Here is a 14492-nt window from a genome sequence, read left to right on the forward strand (position 1 = left end):
AAAAAAAAAAAAAAGGATTATAGACTACTGTTATAAGCCAGCAAATGAGACAAACATAGAAAACATAGAAAAATTCTTAGAAAAAACTTCCAAGGCTGAATTAGATGTAGAAAATCTGAGCAAACCAATTACTAGTAACAAAACTGAATCTGTAATGAAAAACCTCCTAACACAAAAGTCCAGGACCAGATGGCTTCACAGGGGAACTCTACCAAACATATTTACTTCTTTGAGAGAGAAAGAGAGAAAAAGCAAGTGGGGGGAGGAGCAGAGGGAGAGGGAAAAGCAGATCTCCACACTGAGCATGAAGCCCAACAATGGACTTGATCCCACCACCCTGAGATCACGACCTGAGCCAAAATCAGGAATCGGATGCTTAACTGAGCCACCTAGGTGCCCCTCTACCAAACATTTAAAATAGAGTTAATACCTGTTCTTCTCAAACTATTCCCCCCCCCAAAAAAAGAAGGAACTATTCTAAATTTATTCTAAGAGGCCATTACCCTGCTACCAAAACCAAAGATACCACAAAAAAAGAGAAAATTACACGCAATATTTCTGACAAACATAGATGCAAAAATCCTTAACAAAATATTAGCAAACTAAATTCAGTTCTGATCTCCAGATCAGATGGGATTTATTCTGAGGATGGTAAGGTTGGTTTGATATCCACAAATCAATCACATGATATATACCACATTAACAAAACGAAGGATATAAATTATGATTATGGCAACAGATTCAGAAAAAGCATTTGACAAAACTAAACATCTACTCTTGATAAAAACTCTCAACAGAAGGGGTTTACAGAGAACATACCTAAATATAATCAAGGCCATATATGACAAACACAGCTAATATTATACTCAATGATGATAAGCTAAAAACTTTTTCGCTAAGATCAGGAACAAAAAAAGGATGTTCATTCTCACCATTTATATTCAACAAAGTACTGGAAAGTCTAAGCCACCATAATCAGACAAGAAAAAATAATAAAAAGGCATATAAATTGGTAAGGAAGAGGTAAAACTGTCACTATTTGCAGATGGTACTACACACAGAATGAATGAATTTAGTAAAGTTGCTGGATACAAAATAAATATACAGAAATCTGTTGTGTTTCTATACAATAATAAGGAAGTGGCAGAAAGCAAGAACACAATCTAATTTATAATCACATCAAAAAGAACACAATAACTAGGCATTAACTTAATCAAGAAGATGAAAGACCTATACTCTGAAAGAGACTAAAGATGACACAAATGGAAAAATAAAATATACCATTCTTATTTTAAGTTATTATTAAAATGTCCATATTACCTAAACTTACAGATTCAATGCAATTCTTACCACAGAATTAGAACAAATAATCCTAAAATTTGCATGAAACTACAAAAGACCACTAACAGCCAAAGCAATTTTGAGAAAGAAGAACAAAGCCGGAGGTATCACAGTCCCTGATTTCAAAGTATACTGTTTGTGGGAATATAAATTGGTGACAAAACCGTACAGTGGTTCCTCAGAAAAATAGTGGGGATAGAAATAGTAATACCATGTGATCCAGTAATTCCACTTCTGGGTATTTATCAGAAGAAAACAAAAGCACTGATTGAAAAAGATGCAAGCACCCCTAGGTTTACTGTAGCATTATTTACAATAGCCACAATATGGAAGGAAACTTAAGTGTCCATAAATAGGTGCGTGGATAAAGAAGATGTGGTGTGGACATACAATGGAATATTACTCAGCCATAAAAAAGTAGGAACTCTCATCATTTACAACCACATGAGTGGAACTAGAGGGTATTAGGCTAAATGAAATAAGTCCTGTAGAGACAAATACCACATAATTTCACATCTGTGTGGAATCTAAAAAGCAAAAATAAAAAATACACAGCATGTACTGGTGGTTATCAGAGGGCATTAGGGAGATGGGCAGAACCAGTGAAGGGGATTAGTAGGTACAAACTTCCAGTTATAAGTAAATCACAGGAATGAAAAGTACAGCATAGGGAATATAGTTAATAATACTGTAATAACTTTGGTTGCTACACTTATCTTGGTGAATATTTCATAATATGTATACTTATCAAATCACTAGGTTATACACCCGAAACTAATATTTTATGTCAGCTATACTTCAGTGAAAAAATAATGTACAGATGGCAACAACACAGCATTAAACTAAGTGCAGGACTGTTCACAACTACACAGATTGAAGCCAGGAAGCTGGCCCTGGCTGTAGTCCGATCCAGATCTAGCATCGAATCCTACTTAACACTGCCTCCCACTGGTTGTCACAGGAAGCACTCCTGCACTCATCTCACTCATTTTTTCAGACTGCATTTTTTTCTCATTCTTTATTTTTGAATATATTTTGAAATACTTTATTTTCTCATTCACATCCAGAGTTTTAATTTCTTAAAATCCTGGGGAAGGCTTTTGTGTTGCTTTTATTCCCCTGGATTGATGAATTACTCCAGCTTTAACTTGGTTTTGCTTCATGCCATAATGATTTCTAAGGGAAGCTTCACTTTCTTCATAGTGACAGGGTTATAACTCTAAATTTCATTCCAGATTATGATTTTTAAAACCTCTTAAAAGCAAAGGTAGAATAATTGTAATTATATGGAACAGTAAAAAGTATCTTAATTGGGCAGAGGTATATACACTGACAAAAAAAGGAACCCCAATATGTTTTTAAATGAACATAGAGCACTTAAAAACATTACTTACGTCAGGAACTTAAAGTACTTTTATTTTCTTGAGGCACAGGCAAGGAAAGATGAAAATACATTTGGCTCTTTTCTTAACTGTGCTAAATAAACATTGCCTTCAATGGGCCCTTTGAGAAAGGCAAACAAACTACCAAAGCCAGTGTATTTATACACTATTCTTGTTTTATCTAGGTTATAAACTACTTGTATCACTTTTTCACCAAGTCCTTGTCGTTTGAAGTGCAAATCCATGAAACTCAACAAACATCCTTTGATCCTACTTACTCCTAAACTTCTGAGAATGGCCCTCCTTTTTTCAGGCTTTATCCGTTCATTATAATGCTTAGTATGGAGAAGATACTTAAATTATCTGTGTTATTAGACTAATTTGACTTAGTTTCTAGTCATGTTTGAAATCTTACTGTGTAGGTACTTCCTTTTAGTTTAGATAGTTATTTAAGAGTGGCAAAATCTAGGAAAGGCAATTCAAGGAAAGGTCAGTGTCATCCTACAGGGAGTATACAGTATATAATAAAATAATAAAATATGTAATACCTGACTTGTCTATCTGAATGACTATAGGATAGCTCTGAGAAAAAGATTAAGTGGGGGGAAAAGGGTCCCGAGTCTTACCAGTTTCACTAGAACAGAGTAAGCAAAGGTTAGATTTTATCCTACTGAAAAAAAAAGTATAGATGATTATGCTAAAATGAGAAGGTATACTCGTCAATTTAGAATGTGAGGAAAGCCAATATGATCAAATCAAGAACAACAAGAACAAAATACAGTGAATCAGTTACTAGAGCAGTTATAAGAGAATTTAAGAATATATGCTCTGAGATCTAACAGAAGACTGTGGCATTAATCAGAAACATGTTATTAATAAGCAGGAACAAATGAGAGTCTAAGAAATGGAAAAAAGAAGAGATGGGCTAGTAGAATAGACAGAAATGAAATCAAACTCCATTACAGAAGCTAGGTGAGTTCTAACATATGTCTGAGAGGTGATCCATGTTGAGAAAAGAGACTACAGAAGAAAAAATGGCTGAGATTTTCTAAGAAGTGAATAAAGGGATGAGTAAAGTCTCATAAAACATACAGTTCTAGAAAATGGTGAAGAAAAAAATTAGGGAAGGCATAAAATAACATTGGGAAGGAAAAGATCTACCATTGATCTGTAGTTATATTAAAAATATTTGGTAACTATTAACTTGCTTAGGCTTGACAGTGTTTACATATTTTTAAAAATCCTTCTAATTCTTATATGAAAATATTAATAAAATACTTGGGATATGCTGCAACGTATATGGGAGAGGAAGTAGATGTGAAACAAGTTTGGCCGTGAGCCCATGACCACTGGAACTGAGTAATGGCTACATGAAGGTGACTGTGCTTGTCCACATTTGATGTTTTCTAATAATAAAAGGTTAAAAATAGAAATATTTTAAAGGAAATAAACACTTGAAATTCTTTATACTAATAAATGTTGAAGAACTGAATAAACAGGTGAGTTCCCAAACTGTTAAGGTCCACCAAGTCCTCACCAGGCTACCCTTGAACAGTAACACAGAGGAAATTTAATGTAACCATGATTTAAACAAAAAACAAAAAACAAACAAACAAACAAAACGCTGGCACCAGAATGGAAAAGTATAGGGCAGTCTTACTTATTTTATTATGGGTGTAAAAATCTAAGTAAAATACTGTCAAATAAAATCCAGTGTGTTGGATTTTTTATCATGAAAAAGTAAGATTTACCCTAGGGCTTAGAGAGGTGGTTAAATGTTACCACTGTTCTCTCAAGTGAATGCAGGACATTAACAAAGGAATTTCTAGAAAAGTCAATAGATGTTGGAAAGTGCAGAATAAAATCACACTCACTCATGATCTCCCTTCCCCCCCCCCAAAAAAAAACACTCTTAGCAAACTGAAAGTCAAAAGCCTCTTCGTTAACTTGATAAATGTTATTTATTGGAAGCCTACAGCAAACGTTTTTATTTAATACTAAAAACTTAGAAGCTTTACCATTAAAGAAAACAATATGATACCTCCTTGCAAATACCAGTTAGAATGCAGAACTATTAGGTTCTAGCCAATGCAATAAAAGCAAAAGATGTAAGAAATATGAAAGTTGAAGAGACAAAACTGATATTATCGGTAGACAAAATGTAGCCAACTTCCTAGAGAATCCGCCAGTTACTAGGAACTTAACTGCATGGCTGGATACAAGTTCACCATGTGAAAATCAGTAACTTTCCTATATATCAACCAAAACCAAGCAAGATGTCATAAAGAGAGGCCATTCTTAGAGGAGTAACAAAGAAATTATCCTAAAATGAAAGTGGCAAAGACAATGAAGAAAACTATAAAATAAAATTGAAAACTACAAAAGACCTAAACAAAGGGAGAAAAGACCTCGTGTTCATGAACAGAAAAACTCAAAAAGATGTTACTTTCTTCAGACTGGTGTGTGTGTGTGTGTGTGTGTGTGTGTGTGTGTGTGTGTGTATTCGGCACAAGCTAACCAAAATCCCAACAAAACTTGTATTTGACAATCCAGTTTCAAAATTAATATAAACAGGATGGGCAGTGATAGAGGGATAGAGGTATTTGGAAATGAGTATACAAATGAAAATGAAAATGTTTGAAGCACAAAAGAAAAGTGAAACAGTGAATGTGGAGATAGCCAAGACTACTGTAGAAACTTGCTTTTTCAGATGTCAAGACTTACCAAAACCTTATGGGAATTAAGACAAATATGGGGAAATACAAAAAACAGATTAAAGGGCCAGAGAGTTCAGAAACACACCTGCATGTATGAGGATTTAGCATATGATACAAAGGAAGCTCAAGTCTAAGAAAAGATGAGACTATCCAATTTTAAAAAGTAGTTATCCATGGGAAAAATAACTAAAATGAGATCTTTACATCAAAATAAGATTCAGACGAATTAAACAATGAAATGTAAAAATATACAGAAAAATGTAGGAGAATTTCTTAGAATGCTGGGTTAGAAAAAGCAGTCTCAAGATTCCAATAAAGCCCAAAATAAAAGATTGATCAATTTGATTATGTGTAAACTATACTTCAGTTTAACAAAAACGCCTACAAACAATGTTAAGAGAAACTAGAGACTGGAAAAAAATATCTGTAACCTATCCTACAAATAAAAGAGACAAAGCTAAGAAAAATGGCCAAAGTATATTAGTAAACAAACAATTTCAGAAGAGGAACTACAGATGGGCCATAAACCCAGAAGATTCCCCACCTCCCTGGTAATAGAGAAAATGCAAATTAAAACAAAATTAGCTATGATTTTTCACCCATCAAATTAGCAGAAGCGTGTCTACTTTAAAATGATGAGGAGAGGCGCACCTAGGTGGCTCAGTCCGTTAAGTGTCTGCCTTTGGCTCAGGCCATGATCTTGGGGTCCTGGGATCAAGCCCTGAGTCCGGCTCCCTACTCAGTGGGGAGTATGCTTCTCCCTCTATATTTCTGTCTCTCTCTCTCAAATAAATAAATATTTTTAAAAAATAAAATGATGAAAAGCAAGTATTCCCATGTTGGGAGAGAGAAACAGGTAACAACCACTAGGAGAGCAATATCCAGGATCTTTGAAACTAAAGATGGGCGTACCTGTGACCTAGTTCTCCTACTCACAGTACTTCTGCTGGTGCGCACAAGATACGAACAACGTAAATGCCCATCTGCAGGGAAGAGAGTACGTCCAGTATGCATGCAGCCCACGAAGTCATGAATTGGACCAAAATGTACCGACACACCAAACTCTGGGCAGCTGGACCTAAATGTATAACAAGTTTTACCTCTCGATGGGTTACCTCTCACGTTGGAGACTCTGAGCTTTCTGTACTACAGATGTTTGACATCTGTAATGGTTTAATTTTACATAATAATAAGCTGAAACTGCACATTTGATAGTTTTTAACAGAGTAGTGAGCACAGGGTATAAAACTCTAGTTTCATTTCTCCCAGCATCACCACCTGGAACAATTCATTTATTCCTCTGTTTTCTCATCACTGATATGCCACCATAGGTTCCTGGAAAAAATGGGGTTGCCAACTTAGCCTGATGAGGAAGTCTACCCTTCTACGTGTGTGTGTGTGTGTGTATAAGAAAGTGTGTGCCATATTTTTTCCAAGACTTTTATTGAAGGTATTCTTACTGGCAAAGTTCCACTTCAGTGCCAAAAATAATTACCTAATATGAAATTCATTTTGAAAACTTTCAGACTGCACTTTGAGCCCTAGAGTTCCATTCTGGAATTTCAGTTTAGCTGTTTGGGACAGTTAAAAAAATCTTTTTCAGATCCTTTCACCACTTCTACTCATCCAGGAGCCCGGGGTTAGGCCCCTCGTATTCTTTTTCCTATGATGTCCCCCACCTCATCCCCAGCATTATGTCTTCTGTAGCCATTCCCGGTCTAACGGTGAACCTCTCATTTCCTCTGGGATAGCAAGCTGAGCATCTGATAGGCCAGTCTGGGAGATTTCACAACCATGAACGAATGTCACCTTTACGCTAGCCTCTACCTCTCTCTCCCTGGTCAGCATTTCACTCATTTCAAGAAGAGATGTCCATGCAGTCTACGTAGCTTCTGTGCAAATATATGACATGAATTTCATTCCAAAAATTCAATCCCTTAGAAAGTCTGAAATAGCATCTTTTTTTTTTTTTCCTCCTCTCCAAGGTATGGAGCAGTTTCAGCAGGAATGTTGTGTGCCCTGACCACTCTGTCCCAGCAACTGGAGAATGAAAATGCCGTGGATGTTTTCCAGGTTGCAAAAATGATTAATCTTATGAGGCCTGGAGTATTCACAGACATTGTAAGTACTTTGTTTCTTTGTGAAACCTGTTCTGTCATCAGCTGAAACCCAGACTCACACTTGAATGAGAGCACTGGTTGTCACCTGGGGATGGTTCCGCCCCCCAGGGGATGTTGGGCAATGTCTAGAGATTTTTTAGTTGTAGGAAAGTGCCCTGGAACCTGCCCAGAGATGCTGCTCAACCTCTTGCAATGCATCAGACAGATCTGTCCAACAAAGAATTGTCTGCATCAGAACGTCAGTAATGCTGAGGTGGAGAAACTCAGCTTTCTAGACTATGGTACTCTCCAGTTACAACATACAGATATTGTATGATCTTAATTCACTGTCAGCAGAATTAGTTCCAAACTAACAACGATCAAAGTGACAGGCAGAATGCATAGGTCTTGATTATAAAGGCTCCAGGTCATTTTTTAAAAGTTTCTTAGCATAAATGTACATTCTTGTTTTTTACAATTATATTTTTAATTGGTCTTGCTACCTCGGCTACCTTAGATGAAACGACTCAGCTCTTCTTTGTCTCAAATGGTCTTCCTCTTGTTTTTCAGGAACAATACCAGTTTGTCTATAAAGCAATGCTCAGCTTGGTCAGCACTAAAGAAAATGGAAATGGTCCCATGACAGTGGACAAAAATGGTGCTGTTCTCATTGCAGATGAATCAGACCCTGCCGAGAGCATGGAATCTCTGGTGTGATTGGAATCCCGAAAGGGCACTTAATTTGTAAAACTTCTGAAGACTGAGAACTTTTTTGAGGCCTTTTTTTGCCAGACTCTAGGTTATACAATAACCCAGTTACTTTTTTACACTGATAAAAGTTTTGATATTTATTTTTTGCCATTTTATGTCTTAATGGTATCCTACTGAGCATTTGCACCTCTGTTCATTTCACACAGTGAAACACAGTTTTCCCTAGTTTGCACTATATGATCAGTGTTACTGCCTATAATCTAATACTAAAGCAAGCCCCGATGTGACATTCCATGACAACAGACATGCTGCTTTTTAGTTCAGTACAGTGAAGGTCTTTGTTATGACAGTGGATCTTGGTTTTATTATTTTATTATTATTATTACTATTGCTAAAGCCGTTGCACCCTCCTGGCAGGCAACGCTGAGCTTTTCCTCAGTCCTCTCCTATTTTTTTCAGGCACTGCTCCACACTGTCTGCCTTCTGTAGTTTAATGGAGTGGATGGGCATTGTTCTCTTTTAAGGAGTAGCAGGTTCCTGAGAGCTACTAAGACAGTCTGTCAACCTCATGGCCTTGAAACAGTTCCATTTATGATGGTTAAGGTATCCGTTAAGAAATTAGAAGGCTTTAAGAGCTTTATGTGAACATCACTTATTAGTTAAAGTTATATTCATAGCCTAAAAAAATGCCCAACTGTGTCAAAATAAAGGATATCTCTGTATTACAGTTTTCACAGTAGCTATGTGAACGGTGTGTGTTATTTCCATCTTGACCCTCTGAAATAGCTACACCCTACAATGAGGGCTACCTTTTACAGTAGAGATATGGCAATATTTTACACATCTCACCTATTTCTTTAGTAACTCTCCATTCATGCTTCTTAGTTTCTAATACCACACCTCATGGCAGGTAGAATAATGAAAATTTCTGCAGGTGTGTAGTTTTGAAATTAGTCCTCTAAAATATCCCTATTACTCGTATAGCTATCTAATAAAAACTACCTATCTAGTTAACATTCTTTTCTTTCCTTTTTTGCCAAATGTTTCCTGATAAATCCCATAATTACATATATTCTTCTACTTAGGATAAAAGTGAAAATACTGTATTAGCAAAAGTCTTGGGATAGATTCCCACACGTGAATAAGTCTGATTCGGAGAGAGGAAATCAGACACTTAAGAAGGGGAGATCAACATTCTCAAATAGATTTTAAAAGGAGGAGATGGCTTTGTGTGCTTTTGTGTTCTAGAGCCCCAAGAACAGACACACTTCACTCAGGCTGATAATCATTACACACAACCCAAGGAAGTCATTTGATCTAGCCTCTGCAGCCATTTACCCTGCCATAACTGCATGATTGGGAAATTAGGAGCATTAATAAGAAATTTCAATTCAGTTAGAAAAATAAGCTCCTACTGAGATTTGTTCTTCCATTGCGTATTTGCATTTGAAGGATAACTTCTGTTAGAAGTGAAATCATCACCAGAACTGGGCCTGTCACGAAGAAAAGGGTTTTGGTTAATTTTTATGTCAATAAACTTTAACAAAAAAATCCATACTGGCTACTATCATAGTATCCGGGTAGGCTCTGGAACATTAATGGTGATCATTGCTGAGGTTCTGCTGACCTTAAGCTGGCTGTCCATGAAGTTTGTCAGAGTGGTGCTGTGGAACCAGAGCTGCTAAGGAGAGGCTACAGGCCCAAGTTTGGGAATTCCAGTGCACAGGCCAGGTTGATAGAGTTTTCGTGAACTGTGTAACCGGCCAGGGTTAATCTCATGTTTTCATCACAGAAATTCTGCAACACGGAAAACAGTCCATTGTTCATGAACCGTGTAGGTGAGGCTTAAGGTGTACAAGTGAGCAGTCCGCAGAACGGCATGTGCTAGAGGAAAGCAACACCTTTGCAGCCCCTCTGCTGCCATCACAGGTATACCAGGAAGCTCTACTGAACACCAGAGGAAACAAGCTTGAACACAGGAACACCACCGTCAGAGGCCGAGGGGAATCAGGAAGGACAAGGTTTCAGATCATGGCAAGAGCTAGATCATTGCAGTCCATTAAGCAGATTACACTTCATTTATACATCGATAGGAGTGAACTCTTTTTAGTAGTTGGCACAGATTGGACTTTTGGGGCCCCTGGTCCGTTGGTAATTTTTTCTTCTACAAGTGAATGTTGGTTGGAAAACACAGGTGTTTCCTTCTGTGCTATTTACAGCAGGCTCCAGTCATGGAAAGGCATAGGTTCCAATGCAATTTTTTGACCATTCCTGACACAGGGATCATAGTCATAATAAAAGAAAGATAGCTAGTAAATAGAAACATTTAAAAGGATGGTTTGAAGTTCTCTGAGAAAGTATGTGTCCATAGTGGTCTTAAACTAGTCTACACATCCTGACACACCGAAATCTGAGCAAATGCTGTCTGCCCGTCTTGCCAAAGTGGTCCAAACACACTTCAACGAGGACAGTTCTATCTAGCAGTTCCTCACTTTCCCCAGAGAGCGTATCCTGAATGGTATTCTTCATTTGTGATGGACATTAATATTCTTCCATCTTTCCAGAGGCAAAGTTTCAAAGATGGTGTTTTCTTTGAGACCTAAACACACTGCTTAACTACACAAGGTTATTACCACTTGCACTCAGGGGGAAGGGATACAGCTATTGCAGACTAACATGTGCTAGCTTATAAAATAAGCTTATAGGGTGTATAAATTTAGCTCTAGGTGAACAAAATGCACACATCATACAATACTGAGTTGCCGTGATCAGACCAAGTGGCCATGGTGGGCATCAGAGAGGGCCCGTATTGCCACCAGGAGAATGCTTGCATCCAAAAGCCACATCATCTTTTATATATGTGTGTGTGTTAAAAAAAAATTACTTCTGAATTTCAAGATTAATTGAACCGGTTTTCCTAAATTTTTATGCCTTGGAGCTTTTAGAGTCTATTTCAAGTTGAAGATTCCAGCATGGTCAAAGAAGGTTATGGTGTTCAAGGTCTGGCTGTCGGAAATTTTAGCCCAGAGTGACATATACCGAAATCAACAAATAACCTTATTTTATAATGACACAGCACAACTGCCTTGTTATAAATTTTTTCTGTACTATATTTAAAAATTAAAGATACCAATTTACCAAAGATACATATTACTAATTCTAAGCAAAAAATAAACCCAAACTCATCACAATTTAAGAAATAATAATCAAAATGTAGTTTGTCTTAAGAATTTAGCAGTTATACTGGAAAATGCATTTTCGACTCCTGCGTTCTGAAGTTTATGTTCAAATGGTGCCAGTGAATTTTTATATGAAGGGAAAATGCCTGCTTTTTTTTTTTTTTTTAACAGCTATAATTTCACTTACCCCTTTGCGCTTTCCCTTAGTTGCCATTAACATGCAGTACTGGCTTTACTTATCTCTAGAAAGAAGGCATGCTACAAATAGGAAGGAATTGTAATAGTATTTGGCCTCTACTTTGTCTTAGCTGTTAAACTGTTTTTAGTATTTTTGTTAAATATTTGCAAAGGGAAGCATTTTCTACAGAGGATAATTAATTTCAAGAAAAATATCTTGAGTTTTAAGAAATAAACATCTCCAGAAAAGGAGACAGCCGATTTTATAAAACGTTGCAACTCTCCAACATTTGGGGTAGTGACTCCTTTTTTGTTAGGACATTTGAAACTAGCAAGCAGCCATTGTTTCTAAAAAAGAAAAAAGAAAAAAAAAAAAACCTCACCCTTCATGTTAATTCATGTTTCTTTCACTTCATTTTGAAATAGCTAAAATCATTAAAACTGTAAATATTTTGTTGCTTGGATAAGCATCTTCTGGGAACTTTGTATCTATGGTATATAATCATAGAATTTTATATTTTCATATAAAGCTAATTTTTTTCTAGTTTCAACTCTGTCATAGTGTTTTTTGTTTTGGTTCGGTTTGGTTTGGTTTTTGGGGGGTTTTTTTGTGGTGGATATGTGAATTCAACTTTCTGTGTACTGAAGTAGCAAGAATCATCTTTGCATTCCAAAGGATCCAACCTGTGTAATTTCTTTCAGGCAGTGATTGTGAAAATTGGGTTTTCTTTCTTAATTCCACTGACCATTTGTGCAATAGGAATTAGACATAATTAGTCACTGAATACACTCGTTACATTGACCCATTTGAAAAAAGTGGTTGGTTTTTGGTTTTTTTTTTTTTAATTTGTTCAGGGGGGAGGGGTTTTGTAACCTGAAATTTTTCCCTTTTTTCTTCTGTTTAAAATTATATCAAATCATTCTATTATAGTGTTATTTAATATGTAAATTGTATTGCTATACATAAAATAAAGTATGGTTTTTGATGTATTCATTAGTGCTGAGCATTTCTATAAAAATATGTTCAATAAAATTCGGTTAACAGTCTCCCTTAACAGATCACATTTATACCTGCCAACTCTTTGTCTTAGTTTTCATGGTAGTAAAAGTAATAAGAGTATCTTTACATAGGCAGCAAACCAGAAAGAAATGTCTTTTCTGAGTTCTTCCATCTTTAAAGAATGAAGAATGACAAAGTTTTACATACATATGTACTCAAACTTATATACATTATGAACCTTCTAAGTTATAAGCAGAATTGCTAATTTCTCCAGTCTATCCACTAGATTTATAGCCACTTCTCCCTCTTAATTATTTATCATGCTGGATGAAGGATGTATCCTGCCAAGACTACGGGAGAATCTATGAGATGTACGTAGGACCACTACAGTGGCTTCTACTTATAAGCAATTTTGACATTTCCAAACAGGGAGGGTCTCAGACTTTGCAGCTTGGGCCCATTCTCTGTGAACTTTCAGTAGGCTCACACCAAGAGTTCAATTTTTACTGCCAGGGCCCCAGTTTTTCTTTCCATGGGGATGAAGAGCTTTCATTTCATTGTCCTGAGTAACTGGGAATTTAAGAAACAGTATTAATCTAATCTATTCTATCGCTATCTCTTAGACCAATTCCAGCAAAAAAAAACAACATCTCTCTGATGATAAACACTACTCTTCCCCAAATTACACCCACAAAGGCTCAAAACTCTGTATCACAGAGCACAGCACAAACTGATGGCCCACAGATTGTATTCATCCACAGATACATGGTATTTGGTCCATAATTTTAAAAATTCACATTAGCTACCTACCAGCATCTTAAGAAATAGACACTTTCACATTAAGATTCAGATTTCAAACTCCTTTCAAAAATGTGGGCAATGTTAACACAGCAGGCTCACGTTCTCACCTGGCACTAACAAGGTGGAGAGGAATCACAGTTACCCCTTTTAGGGGATGCTTGTACTCTCCAGTTCACCAGAGTCCTCCCCATCTCTCCTGTCACCTTATGTCTGCCCCCTGTCAGCCATTTAAATAACCTGCCTGGATTCTATGAGCAGTTGCATAAGAATTTTTGAGGTCATCTTCCATCATTAAAATGCTAAGAAGCCAGCATGGGCAAAGGGGGCTTCCACATTCCTAATTATTTCTAAGTCCACCCAAGATGGCTCCATGCAGAAGCAGTTATAAGTGTTCAAAATAATTAACCAAATTAATTCTCTACTACATGATTTTTACTGTCCAGAATAGAAATACAGCCAAAGAAGCCTCATTTCTGCTACCAAGAATGGGGTAAAGAAACAAGAATGCAAAAAGCTACTGCAAAAACTCCCATTTTCTAATAGTTAAAATTCAGATCCTTAAGGGGCGCCTGGGTGGCTCAGTCGTTAAGCATCTGCCTTCGGCTCAGGGCGTGATCCCAGGGTCCAAGGATTGAGCCCGGTATCAGGCTTCCTGCTCTGCTGGGAGCCTGCTTCTTCCACTCCCACTCCCCCTGCTTGTGTTCCCTCTCTTGCTGGCTTTCTGTCTCTCTGTCAAATAAATAAATAAAATCTTTAAAAAAAAATTTTTTTTTTAAATTCAGATTGTTAAGAACTGTAAGATTTAGCAACAAGTTACTAGTAACGATGCCTAGATTCAGAGACGGGATTAAGGACACTGGCTTTATATTTATGACTGTGTTGGTAAGAGACCATAGAGGCACTAGCAATAAGAACTAGAAGTTGGGGACTGGCAAGGTAAAATTGGCTTTTGTGATTATCAAGTTTGGCAAGAACGATAAACAGAAAAGAAAGAAAGATAATTAGCAGTTTATCTGAACATAACAATGACATTATGTTGCTCAAAAATTGAAAAATAGGAAATTAACTTTATCTGATTTATGGTA

General features: G+C 36.7%; 1 protein-coding gene across 3 annotated transcripts in view; it reads left to right on the forward strand.

Annotated features, from left to right (window-relative positions):
* Nucleotides 1–8989, forward strand: part of PTPRG (protein tyrosine phosphatase receptor type G) — a 691435-nt gene extending 682446 nt beyond the window's left edge. For all 3 annotated transcript variants that reach the window (XM_019795516.2, XM_019795515.2, XM_019795517.2), the window contains 2 exons: nt 7426–7561; nt 8110–8989. In XM_019795516.2, coding sequence (XP_019651075.1) covers nt 7426–7561; nt 8110–8256 — 283 coding nt within the window. In that variant the 3' untranslated portion in view covers nt 8257–8989. The remainder of the gene's footprint in view (nt 1–7425; nt 7562–8109) is intronic.
* Nucleotides 8990–14492: the final 5503 nt, after the last annotated feature.

This window comes from Ailuropoda melanoleuca, chromosome 4 (genome assembly GCF_002007445.2).
Source record: "Ailuropoda melanoleuca isolate Jingjing chromosome 4, ASM200744v2, whole genome shotgun sequence".
In the NCBI taxonomy this organism is placed as follows: Eukaryota; Metazoa; Chordata; class Mammalia; order Carnivora; family Ursidae; genus Ailuropoda; species Ailuropoda melanoleuca.